At 39.0% G+C, this 18,674-nt stretch overlaps 2 protein-coding genes across 2 annotated transcripts; one reads left to right on the top strand and one right to left on the bottom strand.

Annotated features, from left to right (window-relative positions):
• The first annotated feature begins 8,657 nt into the window (after nucleotides 1-8,657).
• On the top strand, nucleotides 8,658-9,984 carry adoa (2-aminoethanethiol (cysteamine) dioxygenase a). Its single transcript, XM_081392414.1, has one exon. The coding sequence runs from the start codon at nucleotides 8,897-8,899 to the stop codon at nucleotides 9,653-9,655; it is 759 nt and encodes a 252-aa protein (XP_081248540.1). The 5' UTR covers nucleotides 8,658-8,896; the 3' UTR covers nucleotides 9,656-9,984.
• Nucleotides 9,985-11,780: 1,796 nt separating this feature from the next.
• egr2b (early growth response 2b) lies at nucleotides 11,781-14,199 on the bottom strand. Its single transcript, XM_081392068.1, has 2 exons — nucleotides 13,863-14,199; nucleotides 11,781-13,523 (listed from the first exon to the last, which is right to left on the bottom strand). The coding sequence occupies exons 1-2, from the start codon at nucleotides 14,032-14,034 to the stop codon at nucleotides 12,448-12,450; spliced, it is 1,248 nt and encodes a 415-aa protein (XP_081248194.1). The 5' UTR covers nucleotides 14,035-14,199; the 3' UTR covers nucleotides 11,781-12,447.
• Between the last annotated feature and the right edge of the window lie 4,475 nt (nucleotides 14,200-18,674).

Here is an 18,674-nt window from a genome sequence, read left to right as displayed (position 1 = left end):
AGCAATGGAGACCCTCTCAGGGCTGACAGGGGCGGACATTGTAAGTGACTCTACGGCTGCCCACCCCCCCCCCAGCCTCATTCCTTGCGCAACAACATCTGAGACCTGCTCGACAAGTCCCGGATGAGAGCGGGACAGCCGCCTCACCTTAAAGACCCACCTGGAGCCCTCCTTTCGTGCTGACACACAAAGAGCAGGTGAAGTATCAGATGACTGCCTGCATAGTGTTTGGAGACTGCGCATTTCCACGTTCCTCAGTAAAAACAAACACAGACCAGAGCGAATCTGCAGCGTCACTTTGACGTAACTGATGCAGACGGATCAACACGTATCCGAAAACCTCCTCAAGCAGGTGCATGGATTCAGTCTGTTTATATTTTGTCTACCTCCATCTCAATAGCTCCACTTTTCACTCACCCACCAAGAGCAGCACTTCAGTGCATCTATAATAAGGAGATCATTTGATCATAGTCAGATGAATGATCTTATATGAATAATGTCATGTTATTTTTTGGACGAAGCAATATACTTGAAATTGCTCAAAATTGAAATTGCCCGTGCTCAAATTGAAAAATGCATTCCTTCTTGATTTTCTACTGACATAAGTATAACACGTCATTTTGTATTATTATTAAAGTTTTGTTCAACAACAAAGGCAGATGAATTTGAGTTGAATAAAAAATATTCTATATAATATAGACATGGAAAATACCACAAAAAACATACATAAAAACAAGTACATATTTGTGGAAAAGTACAAAAAAACACACAAAAGTAAATCAACAAACTTACAAAAAGATAAACCTAACAATCTATTCCAAAAGTTTCTTTTTAATGTTATTGAATGAAGTGTCTTGTGCTCATGATCTGAAGCAATTAAAATAACTTTTCTATTTTAATACATTGTAAAATGTAATTCATTCCTGTGTGTCACGTTCAGTTTAGTTTTGTTCGTGGACTTTCACGGAGTGTGTTTTCATCTGTCACATGTTTCTTTGTTCGCTACTCATCCGTCTCCTTGGTTACCGTCATTATTAGTTCATGTGCGTCAGCTGTGTTTAGTAATTATCCTCGTTATGTTCACTTCTTAAGTTGTTCCTTCTCCTGCACTCCTTTGACTGGTCACTGTAATACTTACACTGTCTTAACGTGAGTTTTCCTGACTGTGACGTGATTCTTAAGTGTTACTTTTAAAGTGTTGTTTGGATTTCGTCTTCCGAGTCTTCATCCTGTTCCTGAGTGCACCACAGTGTTACACTTGGACGGTACAGATGCATTTTTGACATTACAACAGTACTCAGTGTCGCATGATCCTTCAGAAATCATTCTAATATGCTGATTTGCTGTTATTAATATCAATGTTGTGCTGCTTAATATTTGACTTTGTAGAAATGTTTTCAGGATTTCAAAAGAACAGCGTTGAAATCTGTTTAGAAGTTTGAAGTGTCTTTTCTTTCACTTTTGATAAATGATGCTTCCTTGCTGAATAAAAGTATTATTTCCAGATGGCTCTGCTCACCCCACTTGTGAGGGTGAAATCTCTGCTATCAGTCTTTCTGTAATCAAACTGTGTACAGGCAACTCTTCTTGCTGTGGTTCGGTATTAACCTCTCGTGTAATGCCCTCTGTGTCTCTTTGAGCAAGACTTACCCAGCGGCTGACAAGTGTCAGCTCAATGATCCAGCAAGTCTTCTTTCACGTCTTGAGAGCTCATCTGCCCTCATCCTTTCTACTTCAGATTGCATTGGAGGACTGTTTCAAATCATAGACCAAGCGTGAAAGACAGCGAAGGACTTTAGTGATATATAGTGTTACTGTTATTATCAGGACCTGTTGCTCAAAACCCACAGCATTGTGAATAGTGTCATTTTAGACAATGACAGTATTGGTTATAGTTGATGTCTGATTTTTCTTCAAGTGTGTCTGTGTTTTTTGACTACAAAAGAAACAAGTTTAAGTCTATGCATTAAGCCTAGAATATTTTAGTGTTTGGAAGGATCACAGGTCACAAGTAGAGCTTTGGAAAAACAAATATAATATTCAAATGTTGAGTTTTAAGGTTAATAGTGCTAAAACTGTTTTTCTCATTATCCAGCCAGCATCAGTCAATGACCCCTGATCATCAGACACAGTGAACACAGTTACTGACCCTTGTCATTGGGGGAATTCTTTGCCATTGAGATCAAATAAAATGCATCTCTTTTTCTTTTTTGGCAGACAAATATCCAGATATGCAAATTGCAAATGTGAAGTTTGATACACTCTTAAAAATAAAGGATCCTTATTGGCATTGATAGATACATCCATGGAACCTTTCCATTCCACAAAAGGTTCTTCATTGTGGAAAATGTTCTTCACACTAAGAAAAGAACTGTTCTCTGAAAAGTAATTTGGGAATCCCAAAATGGTACTTATATCACCGTGAAAACCTCCCTCTGGAACATTTCTTTTTGGAAAGATACTGTGGATAGCATCAAATTGGCACAATTTTTGTCTATTACCCATTTGCTAATAGACAATAAGTATACGCATGGCAAATCATTTCAACATGACTATTCCATGTTGCATAAATGTGCCACGCTGCTTTTGATCTCGTGAATCAGCTGTGTAGCTGGAATTTTATTTAATAAAGCGATGACGAAGAAAGCTTACGCATGTGCTGCGTGAATGACAGCCCCTCATTCACGGAATCCACACACAATCAAAGCAGTGCATTAAAGTGGAGTGATCCTTCCTCACATAAAGAACAACAACATTTTCTTTGCCCTTTGCCTCTTAACCATGCAGATATTTTTCCGAACAGCCAAAACATGAATTTTTATGATCTGAGGGAATAGCTGGCATATCTAAAAACAGTAACTGCTTCAGTTTCCTCAAGAAATCAATGGAGTCTCATTTGTGAAGGCATAAAAGACTCTTCACTGACAAAGGCATGCATGTACCACCAATCATAACAGAACAGACGGCAGATTGAGCACAACAATGGGGACGTTCACCACAAGATGTCGGAGCAATTAGAAAGTCTTATTGTCCTCTGCTCTGCTCATTCAGGATTCTTGGCTGGAATTACCAGAGATGCATGAACTCCATTCTGTCTGACCTCTATGCAATGTTAGTCATGCACATTTTAAGCATCGGCGAATAATGTTGCCTTTATCTGCCCCGGACTTTAGCCGCTGAGAACGACTGCATCTCGCTTGGAAAAACGTGCTTATTCGGAGCTAACGTACACATACAAGTCGGCTGAATTATTTATAACAGTGAAGGGGATTGTAAGAGAACTGTAAGCCTTCCATGATATCAGCTTCTCTATACAGAGAGAAATTGACCATCTGAGAGCTGAAGTTCATATCTGAAGCCTTTGTTGATTCATTCTTCTTGGAGTGAGATTCAATGTTTTGACATTTTGACCCAAATCACAAAAGTCCAAACCACATAACCATTAACTAAATATTTATACTGTATACTAAATATGGTAACACTTTACAATAAGGTTCATTAGTTAATGTATTAACTAACATGAACTAACTAGTTAATCTTTGTTAAGATTAGTTAATAAAAATACAGCTGTTCATTGTTTGTTCATGTTACTTCACATTGCATTAACTAATGTTAACAAATACAACTTTTGATTTTAATAATGTATTAGTAAATGTTGAAATTAATATTAACTAAGATTAATAAATGCTGTAGAAGTTTTGTTCATTTTTAGTTCATGTTAACTAAGGTAGTTAACTAATGTATCTTATTGTAAAGTGTTATCCTAAATATTTATTTTGTTAAATAAAACAAGTCAGCAGTAAAACAAAAATATGTATAGCACCACTAACAAATGTGACAAATAAGCTCAGATTTCACGAAAGGAATGCGCTTCATAATTCTTCCTGGTTTAAAAGCGAATCATTAAATTATGCACATTTTAATAATATTACTATTAATATTACATGGTCATTTTGATTTGTTAAAAGAGGTATATGGGACTACATAAGAGCAAAAATAACTTAAAGAGAGAACACTTCAGTAACTTTGTAATAAAGTACATTTTAAATGATCATGTTTTAATAATCTTTTGTCACGCTTTAAAGAAGTACATTTATTTTGATGTCTGGACTAACACAGTAAAGAAAATATATTTAATTACAAATATATTCAAATACATGACATGCAGTACACGTTTCAATTTTAGTTTATCATAACTGCTTGTTAGTACATTTGGTAATTCACTGTACCATATTTCAAAGAAAATAGAAGTAATTATAAAATTATATAGGAAGATGTTCTTAAGTCCTACTTAGGTAAAGTAGTTAAAACACTCTTAAGGTGAACTAATTGCATTTAAAGGGGTGGTTTACTGCCTTTTTTCTTTGCTTGATTGTGTTTATGGGCTGCAATATAACATGTCTTCGTGTTTCGTTTGTTAAAAAACGCCTTATTTTTCATAAATTTCACCTTTATTGTAAGCCACGTCCTCCTCTGTCATTTGAACGACCGGTTGACTTCCTGATTCTATGAAACCACTCCCTCAGAAAGAGGCAATGAGCTCAGATTGGTTAGTTCGGCCGGCGTGCTGTAATTGGCTAAACTGCGTCCGGAATCTTCACGCCCATTACCTTTACGGGCGACAGTTGCATGTGCTCCGAACCCGGTCAAATGTAATGGTGTCAATATTGCCTCATCAGTTTGAGCCAGAATCAGACCCAGAGAGCGGTGATGAAGACAGTCAAGCAGAACCTCCGCAAACACGGCTCTTACTAAACGTTTCTGAATGGTAATTTTTTTTAATTATTATTTTCTCAAAGAATTCCCATACGCTGTTACTTGAAAATGCTACTGCTGTTTGTTAGCTTTTGAGATACGCTTTCCCCCTGATTAAACATTTAATATAACTGAATACATGACTGAGTAATACCGTTTTTTAAAGATATTGTTTTATTGATAGAAGGAACAACCGTTTAACTATTCACAAAACTTACCGGTAGTTTACTCAGTTTGTCGTTTTCTTTAGGTGTACATGTGCAGCTGAAGTTTGCTGTTGCGATAATTTTTTCAAGTTTGTATACGTTTCTTATACACACAAAATAACATCGAACTAACTAGCTACTATAACCAAACAGCTTTGGCATTGGTTTGCGTTCTTGATCAAATAAAAAATTACGTCATAAAGTAAACATGGGAAATACGTTTACAAAATTTGTACATATAAGTTACAAATTTGGGTCCAAAATGTTTGTACGCATCTACAGCCAGCGCTGGCATTTTTTTACATCCTTGATAAAACTAAAACATTACGTCTTAAATTATACAGGCAATACATTTAAAATGATTAAATCTTACTTGCAGGTTGTGGCCTCTGGTTTTAAAGCTGGAACTGCTTCATGTTGTAGTAATAGTTTCTTGTTGAATCCGACATTGAACTCGTGTAGATTCTGGAAGCTGTCTTCCGTAAAATGCGCAGCACAGAGAGCTAAACTACGATTGTAATTGTCAGGAACATAATCAAACTTAAATTTGAACCATTGTTGACGAACTACAGCGTCTGTAGGAAGCCTGAACACAGAAGACCTGACAGCTACAGCTCTCCACTATAACTCCTCCTCTTCGACAGCAGAACATGTTCCGGAGGGAGGGTTGATGTAAATGTATGGGTTAGTTACGTATAAAACCCGGGAAGTATCTCGTTGTAGTCCCATTCGAGTCGTTTTTGTAGGCATTCAACTTCCTGATTTTTAAAAGACAATATCTCTGCTTATGTTGAACTTTCAGCGCAGCAACTTTGCAGATACTGTTCATGCACCAACAGCAACATTACACAGTATTTAAAATGAAAAAAGTGAAATAGCAATCAACCACCCCTTTAACCCTCTGATGCCCTTTTTTACTTTTGTTTTAAAATGTTATACTTCATCGGAATGGTACGAAACTTGGTAAAGGTTTTGGCACTTGCTATGTGTATAGACAAAAAAAAAAGTCACACTTGTAAGTACTCACGGTCAAAAATTGGAAATCAATGGGAAACGAATTTCATCTAGTGGAAACTTTTGGGACTGCGCCCCTCCAAATCTTACAAAGCTCTTTTTTTTTTTTTTACATATGAAGCTCAAATTTGGAACACAACTTGTTTCGATTTATTTGCTTTGATTTTCTCGCAATTTTAGAGTAAAACAAAATATAAATATTTCTCATTTAAAAATTGAAAATAGTATGTTTGTGTATTTTTTTATAACAATAAATGTAAAATTCTATAACTTTAAGTTCACTTTTTTAAAACTTTTTTTTTCTCTTCAGCAATAATCTGCCAAGTGACGTCTTTAAAAAGACCAAACTTAATCTGTGCAACAAAGCATTTAAGATTTATGACAGTTTAAGTTGGAAATTTATTTTTCAGTATGCTCAAAAAGTGAATAAATGGATTATAACTACTGCATATGCCTAAATATCATTTAGTACCATAACATCCCCTCAAAAATTACAAAATATTAAATAAAAATAAAATTAATTTCATGTCATTTGTGACCACCACGAGAGGAGCACCAGAGGGTTAATAACAAATGAATCTATAATACATTTTCATTTGATTATAAATAGCATGCAATTAAGTGTCCAAAAACATTAGATACAGTTCGTACTAATGCATTTTCTTTTAAAGTATTTTATTTCTGCAATAAGTGTACTTCTTTTTCACAAGAGTACACCCTACCATCCTCTCTTTGCTTTAAAAAAAGACCAAGGCTTCGAGACCGTATGGAAGGATCTTCCATATGTGTCTGATCTCCATATCCTGGCCGCTGAGAGAGGATCTAATTGAATTACCCAAACGGAAGTGGTATTTGGATGCGCTTTCTCTTAGAGTAAGTGAGCGGGCCTCATTATTTCTCAAGAGGATGGTCTTTGTGGTGAGCATGCACAAAGGTACATGTCCTGAGCTGAGGATGCACTTCACTTACTCAGTGCTGCTCTCCATCCATGCACACTTCCGGTCCTCTTGCTATCAACACCAACCTGACAAAAGATCATGAATGACTTCAATTATAAGGCGTAGAGGTTTGAGATAAACTGGACCCTGAGAGTAATAGTCATATATTATTACTCTCAGAAAAAAAGGTACAAAAGCTGTCACTGTGGCGGTACCTTTTCAAAAGGTACACTTTTGTACCTAAAGAGTGCATATTAGTCCCTCAAAGGTACATATTGGTACTAAAAGTGTACATATTAAGTTCCAAAAGTGTACATATTAGTACCTAAATGGTATATTTTAGAACCTTTTTGAAGGGTACTGTCCCAGTGACAGCTTTTGTACCTTTTTTTCTGAGAGTGTATTATATGGTTAGGTGTTGTTGCTTAGTGAGGGGACAGTGGTGTTTATAATTTAATTTGAATTTGTGATCTCATCATCTAAGCTGGATGCACCATATGATGATAAATTACCAGTGTTACTATCAGTTGCAAACACAAATGGTCTTATTGTCTGTGGTGATGCAAATGGAAATTTCATTCCAAAGATTTAGCCTGTTCTCTCTATGCATAATACAGTGTTGATATAGGCTGCACTTTACACTACTTTTACGCTATACTTTAACATATTAAACTGTGTGAAGTGAATATGTTTTCAGCACTCAATTACATCTTATGTACAATTAAAAGTAAATTATAGTTTAGTTCATACTCACAGAATGTTTTTGTAGGACTTCATAATTTCATAATTACTTCTATTGTAGTTGAAATAATACCAAATGTGACAAGCATAAACTAAAATAAACTTCAATGTAATTTCTATTGAAACTTGTGTTGAGTATTTAGATAGGCCTATATTTGTAATTACTGATTTGTAATGATGGAGCCGAATTTTGAACATTTAAGATATACTAACTTAACTTTAAATGTAATATGAAATAACCCACTAGAGTTAAAATTATAATCTTTACATATATTTTAGTATGTTACTCAACACATCAAAATAAGTTTACTTTAAGTTCTTTAAACAAAAGATTATTATAAAATAATGTTTTTAAAATGTACTTTGAAACATTTATGACTCCAAATCTTGAACGTGTACTCTCTTTAAGTGACTTTCTTTTTCGTTAATATTATGTTATCAGCAAGTATAGTAGCCTAGCCTATTTTTAAAATGTAATTTTAAGATTTGAGGAACACTACCAGTGCACGTTCAATACAATTAAGCTCACTTCTTAGTGTTACTTGTCGTTTTGATAAATAAATATGGCTTGTATATACACTGTTGCATTTGTTTCACTAAGAATTTACTCCAGAGATCAAGCCTGTGTGGTTAATAAATGACACTGATGATGTTGGTAGGGTGGTGATGTGTTGTTGTAGTCCAGGGTGGCTGTGGGGGAAGGGACAGTTGAATGGCCCAACGGGCCTCCCCACCCCTCATACTCACAAGAGAGGGTCAACAATGTGGAGGTTGTTGGGTGTTGTAGTTCTATCACTGAGCTAAATTGTGCGGTTATTAAAACTGACGGCATGTTTACAAAATAAACATATTTACTGCAGTGTCAGAGGATTTTGTCATGGCCTGTCTGAATCTGTCTGCATGTTTATCCGCTACTCTAAGGATTTATTTTCAAGCCATAAGCGCAAAAGAACTGCAAGTTCCATTATTCTTCCTGGGTGTTCTGCGCATGCGGAGTAGTTGAGGACGTGTGGATCTAATAGCCATGAATGGGGCGGTGGAGAAGAGGGTCTGTGGATTTTATCCAGATGCAAAAATTAATGTTTGTACCTCAATGGAGTTATTTTTATCGTAACTTTCAACACGAATACACTCGACTGATTTAAATGCTTCACGTGAGTCAATCTCGTCCGGCGTAAAAGCTCTTTTGTTTTCATCGCGTGGCTCGAAGCAAATCACGGTTTCGATTGTTTTCTATTAAACATGCCCGGGAACAAGTCGTCGCTGATCCAGAAGATAGCGAGCCAGGCTTGTGTGGCCTTTACAAACTCTTCCTCTGCCATTGGGGACAATAAAGCGTTTTTAGAGCAGCAGGCAGGGTTGGTTTCTCTGCTCTCCGACATAAGGGCTGCGGATCTGAATATTGCGCCACCACCGGAGCAAGCCTCCATATCCTCCCCGCAGTCCTCAGCAGTCCCTCCGGTCACATACATGCACATCTGTGAGAATGATGTCTTCAGCATGGGAGTGTTTCTGCTGAAGTCTGGGACTTCCATCCCTCTGCATGACCATCCTGGGATGAATGGCATGCTGAAGGTCCTATATGGCAAGGTCAATATAAGGTGTTATGACAAGTTGGATAAAGCTGTGGGTGCTGAGGGCGAAACCGAGAGGCAGTTTGAGCCACCGCCGATGCCTTTCCAGGGGGATGATGTGAGGAGAGCCGTGCTGAGGTCTTCCGGAGAGTTTTCTGTGCAGAGCGGCCCTTGCATCTTGAGCCCTCTCAAAGACAACCTTCATGAGATTGATGCAGTGGATGGACCAGCTGCGTTTCTTGATATATTGGCACCACCGTATGACCCTGATGATGGGAGAGATTGTCACTACTACAAAGTTTTACAAACTGCTGGCAAAAAGTCAGAGCAGAGCGGTGAAGATGAAACTTGGGTTTTAGAGATCCCCCAACCAGATGATTTCTGGTGCGGGGGGGAGCCTTACCCCGGTCCTAAAGTTTCAGTGTAGAGATGAACACTGGAATGGACTTGTGGCCTCTGCACATGATCCGTCTTCGCTCTTACTCAGATGTGTAAAAATTTAGTTTTTTTCTTGGGACTGGAAACACCACATGATTTTAAATGTCCAGTCCAAGCCTATGCGCTCCATAGGCTACATCAACTCTTTGTGGCCTTGCTTGTGAATAATGAATGTATACATTGAAATGCATTTACTCTTGTATAAGTGCACACTATATATCTGCATTAATTTATTTTAAAAGACTGTACACAAACACTAATTCTAATGTACTGTTTATATTTTTACTGTTGAAGTACTATTAAAATGATTGCAAATCATTTTCATTTTGGCTTTGTCAGCATTTTGTGTGCATCATGTGCAAGATTATTCTATATTACATATGACTTAATTATTTGTGTCATTGAAAAGTTGCAACTGATTAAACATAATAATTAACTTGACCCTTCATAGCAGTTTCCCACTGCATACGAGAAACATTAATTAGGTGACTAAAATTTTTTTATCTTCCCATCTTAATGCGTGGACAATTTGCTTTGCTTAGTTTTGTTATTACTAATGATAACGATTCTGTAAATTGGAATATTGTGTTGCGTACTTGAGTGAAATCTGTTTTAAAGGCAGACTTTCAGTGTGAATGTTAGCAGACATATTAATGTTTAATGTGGCGTCATGTTTCCCACACATTGTCTGTCACATTAACGTACGAGACACAGGCCTAAAAAAGCCTAAAAGTAATCATTTGTTTTCATAATACTTAAATCATTATGTTAGACATTGTCCTTTCCTGCATCCCTTAAAGGAATAGTTCACTTCAAAATGAAATTTACTCGCCCTCAAGTTGTTTTAAACCTGAATGAGTTTCTTTCTTCTGCTGAACACAAAAGAAGATATTTTGAAGAAAGTTGATGGACTCCATTGACTTCCATAGTATTTTTTTTTCCTAATGGAAGTCAATGGGGTCCATCAACTATTACTGACTTTCTTCAAAATATCTTCTTTTGTGTTCAGCAGAAGAAAGAAAGTCATAGGTTTGAAACAACTTGAGGGCGAGTAAATGATGACAGAGTTTTCATTTTGAAGTGAACTATTCCTTTAAGGGCTTTTTTATGGACCTGGCTCATAAGAACTGAACAGAAAGTAATCAGATGGTCCTTTATTAGGCTCAGCTTTCCATACGGTTAACAGTTCAGTACTGTTTGTTTGTTAAGTTCAGTTGATTAAATCTATATCAATTACCATTTAAAGGAATAGTTCGCCTAAAAATAAAAATTCTGTCATATACTCACCCTCACGTTTCTTTCTTCTGTTGAACACAAAAGAAGATATTTTGAAAAATGTTGGTAACCAGACAGTTGACGGATAGCCTTTGACTTCCATATTATTATTTTTCCTACTATGGAAGTCAATGGCTACCGTCAACTGTCTGGTTACCAACATTCTTCAAAATATCATCTTTTGTGTTCAACAGAAGAAAGAAAAGCGTTCAGGTTTGGAACAACACGAGGGCGAGTAAATGACAGAATTTTCATTTTGAAGTGAACTATCCCTGTTTTTCTAGACTGATCTGAATACAACATTAGTAAGGTAAGTTTTCAGTGTATCGTTGATGCTTTCAAAGTTTTACTTAGCCTCTCATCCTCTTAGTTATAACACTGTAAATATTGTCATCATGTTGCTGTGCTGTAAATATGGGGTTGTCCCAGCCCTAAATGTGGGGGTTGGTACACCTTCAACCACATAAAACCACAGAGGTTCATACAGTGGCAACAATTATTTGTCATTTTTCATTGTCGTTTCTCAATTTTCATACCATAGACTCTGTAAAGGGTGGTCATAACATTGTGTTTTCTGTCAAATCAGTAAATGTATAGATCACAGAGTGAGTCATTTTGTCCACCTTAAACGTTACCCTGTATTGAAAATTAAGGATTGTGAATATTCACACCCTTTGTGCGCTTGTAAACAACACAATGTGTGTGTGGGTGCTGACCCTTATGGGACCATGAGTCAGAGCTCAGTGGTGCCAAAACGGGAATGTCCCTACAAGTCTACTTCACTTTTTCCTTTTACACCCCTTTATCTCTAATAAAAATCAGTCAGTTAAACAAAAGTTCACAATCCAGGTGTTGTTTATTATTTTCATGTTGACAAAGTAGGACATTATTGACCTGCGTTAGTCACTTCATAACAAATACATTTATATCAGTCAGAACAACAAGAGAACGAACGTCAAATCGCTATGAGTTCAGCTATATACAATTCTTGTTTAAGCACAAATGCAACACGAAACAGTGTGTACAAAAATATATCTTCAAAAACTTTCATATTAAAGGATAATGTACAATTTAATTCAAGCCTTCTGGTGTATGTACAAGATGAACGGACAAAAGGCACGACAATGGGAGAAAATAGTGATGTTAGACACCTTTTGACACCTCTGAAAGTTTAGTTTGAATGAACTTTTTTTCGTTTTTCTCAACTTTCCAACTAAGACACAATTCTCCCACGTGCTATCTAAGGTTATTTTATTATTATTAAATTAATTGGCCTAAATATTTTCAAACAAAGTGCGTTTGGTCAGTCAGCATGCGACTGAGGCAAAAAGAAGACGAGCATCGCACCACCTTTAAAAGTGCGCACAATAAATGTGTCCATATCGATTTGGCACTTGATTTCACAACATCACTTCACCCAGTTTTAATATATTACGAATGGTGCATTATTATTGTCATTATATTGCCTACATAGTGTTGGATATTGCACACAGTCCAGTTGAACGTTTACTGGCTTGAAGCGGACGAGCAGATGCCCGTGGCGACGCCGCGCTCTGAGCTGGACACACCAGAGGACGAAGAGGAGGATTTTCTCTCCTTCTGTCGCAGGTGGATTTTGGTGTGTCTCTTTCTCTCGTCGCTCCGCGCGAACTTTCTCCCGCAAAAGTCGCACGCGAACGGTTTCTCTCCGGTGTGCGTGCGGATGTGGGTCGTCAGGTGGTCGCTGCGACTAAAGTTCCTCATGCATATCCGACACTGGAAGGGTTTGTGGCCGGTGTGGATGCGGATGTGTCTAGTGAGCTCGTCGGACCGGGAGAAGCGCCTGTCGCAGCCCTCCGCCGGGCAGGGGTAGGGACGCTCGTGCACGGGCGTCTTGCTGGGTCTGTTGGGGTACTTCCTCGGGCGCAGGATGGGCCTGAGGGGCAAATTCTGCGGGCTGTAGGCAGTGGGTAGCCGGGGTCCATCAGATACCGGCCCCGCCAGTGTGAAGTTCCTGATAGTGTTCAGGGGGGTTAAAGGGGGCGGGACTCTGAAAGAGTCCAGCGGGCATGAGAACGGTTTGCGGTCGGGCATCGACTGCATGTCCCTCTGGCACGGGGGTTGGAAAAAGCCGGCGTAGTCCGGGATGATGGGGAACAGCCCGGAGTCTGTGTTTGGCTTTGGGGATGAGTAGGATGGCGGAGGATAGGAGATCGGACAGGTGGAGGTGGAGAGGAATGCGGATGGGTCTTGATACATCTCTCCGCATCCAGAGTAGGGTGGCGGGGGAGAGTATATGTGCTCCATGTCTGCCTGGTTCTGCGCCATGGTGCAGCTGAGAGTGCTGGAGAAGTGGCCGGGGGACACTGAGGATGCTGGTGACGAGGATGCTGAGGATGGCTGGGTCATGCCCAGGATCCCCGCGCTCACTATGTTTATCACGCCCTCTGGGTTCCAGTTTCCTGGGTATTGGGAGTCGATGGAAAACTTTCCCATGTAGGTGAAAGTTTGGTTGCGAGGGCCAGCTGGTTGCGCGAAGCTGCCGGAATAGGATAGGTCGAGGGAGCGCTTATCCGTGCTCATATCCCCGCCAAGCAAGCCATCTGCAAAAAAAAAAAAAAAGCAAGTTTTAGAGACATGTGAAAGAAGGCTGTCTTAATGGATCATGCAACCATCAGATGCTTTTACGCACACTTAAGTAAAAAGCTGCTCACTGTAAAATCATCATTAGGCATATAGCATCGTTGTTTGCAATCATTTCTGTCCCCTTTGAACTAGTCAAACATAAGCACATTGCATGTTTCCAGTTTAAGCAAAGTTGGATTTCCCAAACAAAATAACCACGTTTCATTCTCATTGAATACCCTAGTAGATGCGAACGATATATCAACACAGAGAGCACGTGAGGATGGAAGCAGTTGAGATGCGCGCATCATTCTTACCTCCTGAGTGCATCTGCTCGTAATGTCCTCCTAAATCACCGTTTGGAAATATAGTCACAGATGTTGGCAGTGAGGTGGCAAGCTCGTCCACTGAGTAGATGCTTTCGGCAAGCGGGTGCACAAAGCCACCCAGGGTTACGGGGGCTTTCTCCAAAGTTTTAGCTGTCATCATGAAGTCCTAAGAAGTACTCGTTCTGATGTTCACAAAGTGTTTTGTGCCTGTGCGAACGCTCGCTCAAAACGTTACATGTGGAAAGCTGTCAGTAAACGGGTTAGGTTATTTAGCGTTCACTGTGATGCCATCTGACGGCTCTGTGTTGTTGAATGACAGATCCTTGCGGAGCTTCTAGTGGTAGTATGTATTTATGGTGAGCCTATCAATGTGTCACTACGTCACTGACCATTTAAGGACTGAATGGCAAAAGAAAAGTAGCGCTGCGCGATCTGATTGGTTATAGACTGCGTGACGCGTTGAGGTAATACTTGTCAATGGAGAATCTTTTCTGTACAGTCGCTCATGCATAAAAAGCAATGTGCTCGGAGAAGAAAAATAACAAACGGTATTGCATATTGTTTGAAAACATTTTTAGATAAAAGAAAATAACATAAATAAGCTAAAGGCATACGCTCGCTGAAAGATAATGGATCCTAAGTGGAAAGAAAATCTTCCGTTTTGATACAACGCATCACTCTCAATCAGGAATTCCGGTTCATTTTCACACCATAAATGGTTTTTTATCCGGTAAACAGCTACACCCCTTCGTCCATTTATGGCGCATATTCCGGAAATTGAGTATCGGAAACTCGCGAGTGTTGCCGAGCAAAGAGACGCGGCTCATAGCGGCAGAAAACCACAATCAAATGAGAGACACAATCACGGAATTTCTACCTTTGCTTCAATGGCACGGTCGGAAAGTGCGCTATTTAAATAGACCCCATGTTTTTGGAAAGAGGGAAACGGTTTTAGTAATGGTGTTCTATAATTAGATTGCTACTGGAAAGTAAATTTATTATAATAGTTAAACAAAAGTTGACGTATTTTTGTTTTGCTGTCTATTGCTGGTGTTCATGGTGCATTTGATAAAAACCGCACACTTATAACCGCATGAGAATTCCTGGCTCACACAGATTTGTTCACTGCTTTGTTTTTCGTCTTATAGGCTAAACCTAAACATCGAATAGTATATGCCTATGGCTACTTCAATTAATCCAACACTTAAAACGCAAGAAACTAAAACTTTCCAAATGTAAATGCCTGTATACGTAAATAGAAATGCTTTCCGCTGTGAGGTTTAAAGATGCGACCAAATAAAAAAGATGATAGAAGTGAATTCCCCCCGTGGGTTTAGAAACTGCTCTTACTAAGATATACGGGGGAGGAGGGAGCTGAGGTCGGAATTTCAGCCAATGATTTTAGGCTACTCTATTACAGAATCAATTCATATTAACATGCACAAAAATTACAGCTAACTTTTTGAGTAATTTGAGCTTCATGTAGGCCTGTGTGGAAATATAGGCCTTATGCTAATGGATAAATGATCTGTATTAACAGCCTTTCACCTAAAATTACCTTTAGAATGACGTTATGCGCATCACGTAGATGGCCAAAAAAAAAAGTCACATAATATCACATAATTATAACTAATATTATAAGTTTATATTTGCCTTGAAGAAATCCACATGACACCAAAGCAGAGGAAATTAGCCAAAGATAATTCAAAAAGATGTTTGCCGCGCGCGCTCAGTGGATTGAAGCCCTCGCGCGGAGCCAGCGTCTGCGTCTCAATTAGCTATCACACATGACGTGGTTAATAATAGTCAAGTCACTACTCGACTTCTGCCTGAGTTATGACTGTTGGAATGATCGCTCGTGTGTGTGTGTGTGTGTAAGTGCGTTTTCAGGGCATAGCTGTTCATCTCTGGAAAAACTCTTCCATTGAACTTCCGACATCCCACACAGCATGCAGACGGCCGGTATGACTGTATGGTCGCACGTCTAAACCTTTTTGAGACAATTTACAGTAGGCTACTATTTGAATAGACTGTGAAATGCTTATTATCTAGCACACATCATTTCTCCGAGATAAACGGATTTTGCAAACAAATAGCTCTCCGTTTAAATTTCCTTAAACCTTTTAAGGGTTTGTGAACATTTAGGCCTAAACCCGAACATGAAAAGTCTGGTGGGATTACAAATGATATAACAATGGAACTGAGCGAGATTTGAAATTCTGAACAGGCCTATAGCCTATGCGTAAATTAGTACATAGAGGGTGTTTTTATTTGAGCGTGTGTAAACAGCTAGGCTATCATATAGCTGGCTATTAATTTGAAATATTGTTAAAATAATATATAATATATTATAGGCTACTTGTAACTGTAAATATATAAATAAACAGTTTTACGCGACCTGCGTGGGTTATGTCATAGCCTATCATATGGACAGGGGGCAGTATATGTCCCTTTACCGCGGACTGACACTTCACTGACTCTTTAGAAATAGGCCCTAGCTCTCCTTATACTTACTCTGTTTGATGAATAACGGATAGATGTTGGCTAAATAACCTCATTAGCAAGTATGGTAAAAAGAACATAATGGGCTCTGTAAACAGTTACAACAAAAAATTGAACTAAGCACAATTTCTTTTGTGTAAGTAGAAAAAGAGATCCAAATCAAACCAGCCTTTACACTTAATATCATATTCTTTACATTTACCATTTTCAGTCATGCTAAAATTGCAGAAGGAATGGTTTTTGTCTGGTTCATCTCAGTTCAAAATCATATAAATTGTATCCAAATATAACATTAAATTTAAAATATAAAAATATATATTTTAATATATATTTTCTACCTTGACAACCCCATACTCAGATGGCAATCCCATTCGTTTACCTCCAATTGCAACTTCACTGTTGTAAAATCAATGTTGAGACCATTATTACAGAGAATCCAATAAAGTGTTATTTCTTATTGTCAGAGAGTGCAAAAAATTTTTTCAGCATTTTTGTTTGTTTGTTTTTATGTTCTTCCAACATGACAGGAGCTAAAAAGGGCGTCTGAATCGCCCCGCACACAGGAAACCTCAGTTCACACCCCCAGATTTGATAGTACAATGAAAATCCCCAAAGCTTCCTGTTGTCCATCAATCACGTATATATTTTTAGCGCCACCCTTGCAAGCTCTGGTTATTTTTGAGAAGGTGTTGCTGTCATCATAAGCATGGCTTGAGATCAGTTTGTGATCTCAAAACACCATCAGAGTGTCATATTTACTGAATGAATTAGAAATGGAGCCATCTGTTGCCACTGCATACACTTGTCACTGACTCTATGGTGGAAGGATACTATCACTGAGATGATGTGGTGTATAAACCAGAGCTTCAGAAGCCTTTTATAAATGAAAAAATACGCTCAATTAGTCTAACTTTTTTCTTTTACTGCCCCCATGCTTGTCACGGGCCTAAACCGAGCGGACGCTTTCAGGGCTGTTAACGGGCTAATGATTTAATAAGGGCCCCATGCATCCGGAACCTGTCTGAGGTCCCCTCTAGTCCACACGGTCCGCTCTGAATCTTTTATCGCCGCTGTCGCTCAAGCAGGCAATTAGTAAAGAGGTCGTGTCGTCATAATGACATCTCAGTAGATATTGACTGGAGTGCGTCCCCGCAAATCACCCCAAACGCTCAATAGCGAGGCAGGGCCAGCAACACGCCACAGTTACATTATCACCCGCAGACGTTTAGTGCCGGACAGCTTTGCGTGTTTGTCAGGCGCGCCGGTGCTTTTCTTGCCCCGTGAATAAAGACCAGAGCGAGTAATGTGACAGACCGTGGACAGACTGATTACAGGGACGTGTCGGTCGCTGTTAATGGGGGAAGCCCTTTAAACAATGTCTTGGTTCTGAGCCTGAACATCCATAATGAGGAGGTAATGAACCTGCTCCTGTTTCAGGCTGTATTAATTGCGATGGGAATCGGCTTCCTTCGACAAGGCAATGAGAATTTGCTTTGGAGATCAAGATCTTGTAGATCGCTGGTGGATGTGCACGTGCATAATGCATGGCAGATAAATCCACCCTATACTATACGCCATCAGCAACCGCTATGATATAAACTTCACAGTATGACAGCTCGAGAAAGAAGCCAGGCTCGACACAAAAGCGCTCGAGTCTTCACAGAACAGCGACAATCTCTGCCACTGATTGCCACATCTGAATGCTTCACATTTTCAGGGATTCTTGTGTCCTCCCCCACAAACGAAAGAAGGAAACTTCTTCAGATGCATGTGTCTTTTGTTGTACGCCTACAGATGCAAAAATGTTTGCACACTGTGCAGAAGTGGCCCGCTTTGGCAGAGCGTGCCGGGCCCGCCGAATGCCCATTGGCAGCTGGGATCTGGCTGTCCCTGCTGGGAATGATGGTCTCAATGTAATGGACACCCACACATGGCAGCCACTGAATTCAAGAGCTTTCTTTCTTGCATGTGCTCGGGGTCTCCTGGGGTCAAATGACTCCTGCACATTGAGGAGACATAGATCGACATCCTTCTGCATCAGCCTTTGCATTGTTTGTCATGTTAGTGTCATTGTTCTCTATTACTCATCAAGTTGTCCATGAGATCAGCACGCCCAACAAAAGGCTTTATGATATAACTGTACTCGCTAATTGAGTAAATAGGGTCGTTTATTATACTTTGCTAGTATTGCAGTTTACTTTCTAGGCATATTTGAAAACATCTATCTAGAAAGAAAGAAAAAGAAAGAAACGGGAAAACGATTTACAAATCTGCTCTAGGAAATGAATGTCTCTCCAA

The sequence above is a fragment of the Scardinius erythrophthalmus genome, assembly GCF_964197995.2.
Source record: "Scardinius erythrophthalmus genome assembly, chromosome: 18".
In the NCBI taxonomy this organism is placed as follows: domain Eukaryota; kingdom Metazoa; phylum Chordata; class Actinopteri; order Cypriniformes; family Leuciscidae; genus Scardinius; species Scardinius erythrophthalmus.
Note: the sequence above shows the minus strand (reverse complement) of the source record. Positions and strands in the feature narration are given on the sequence as shown.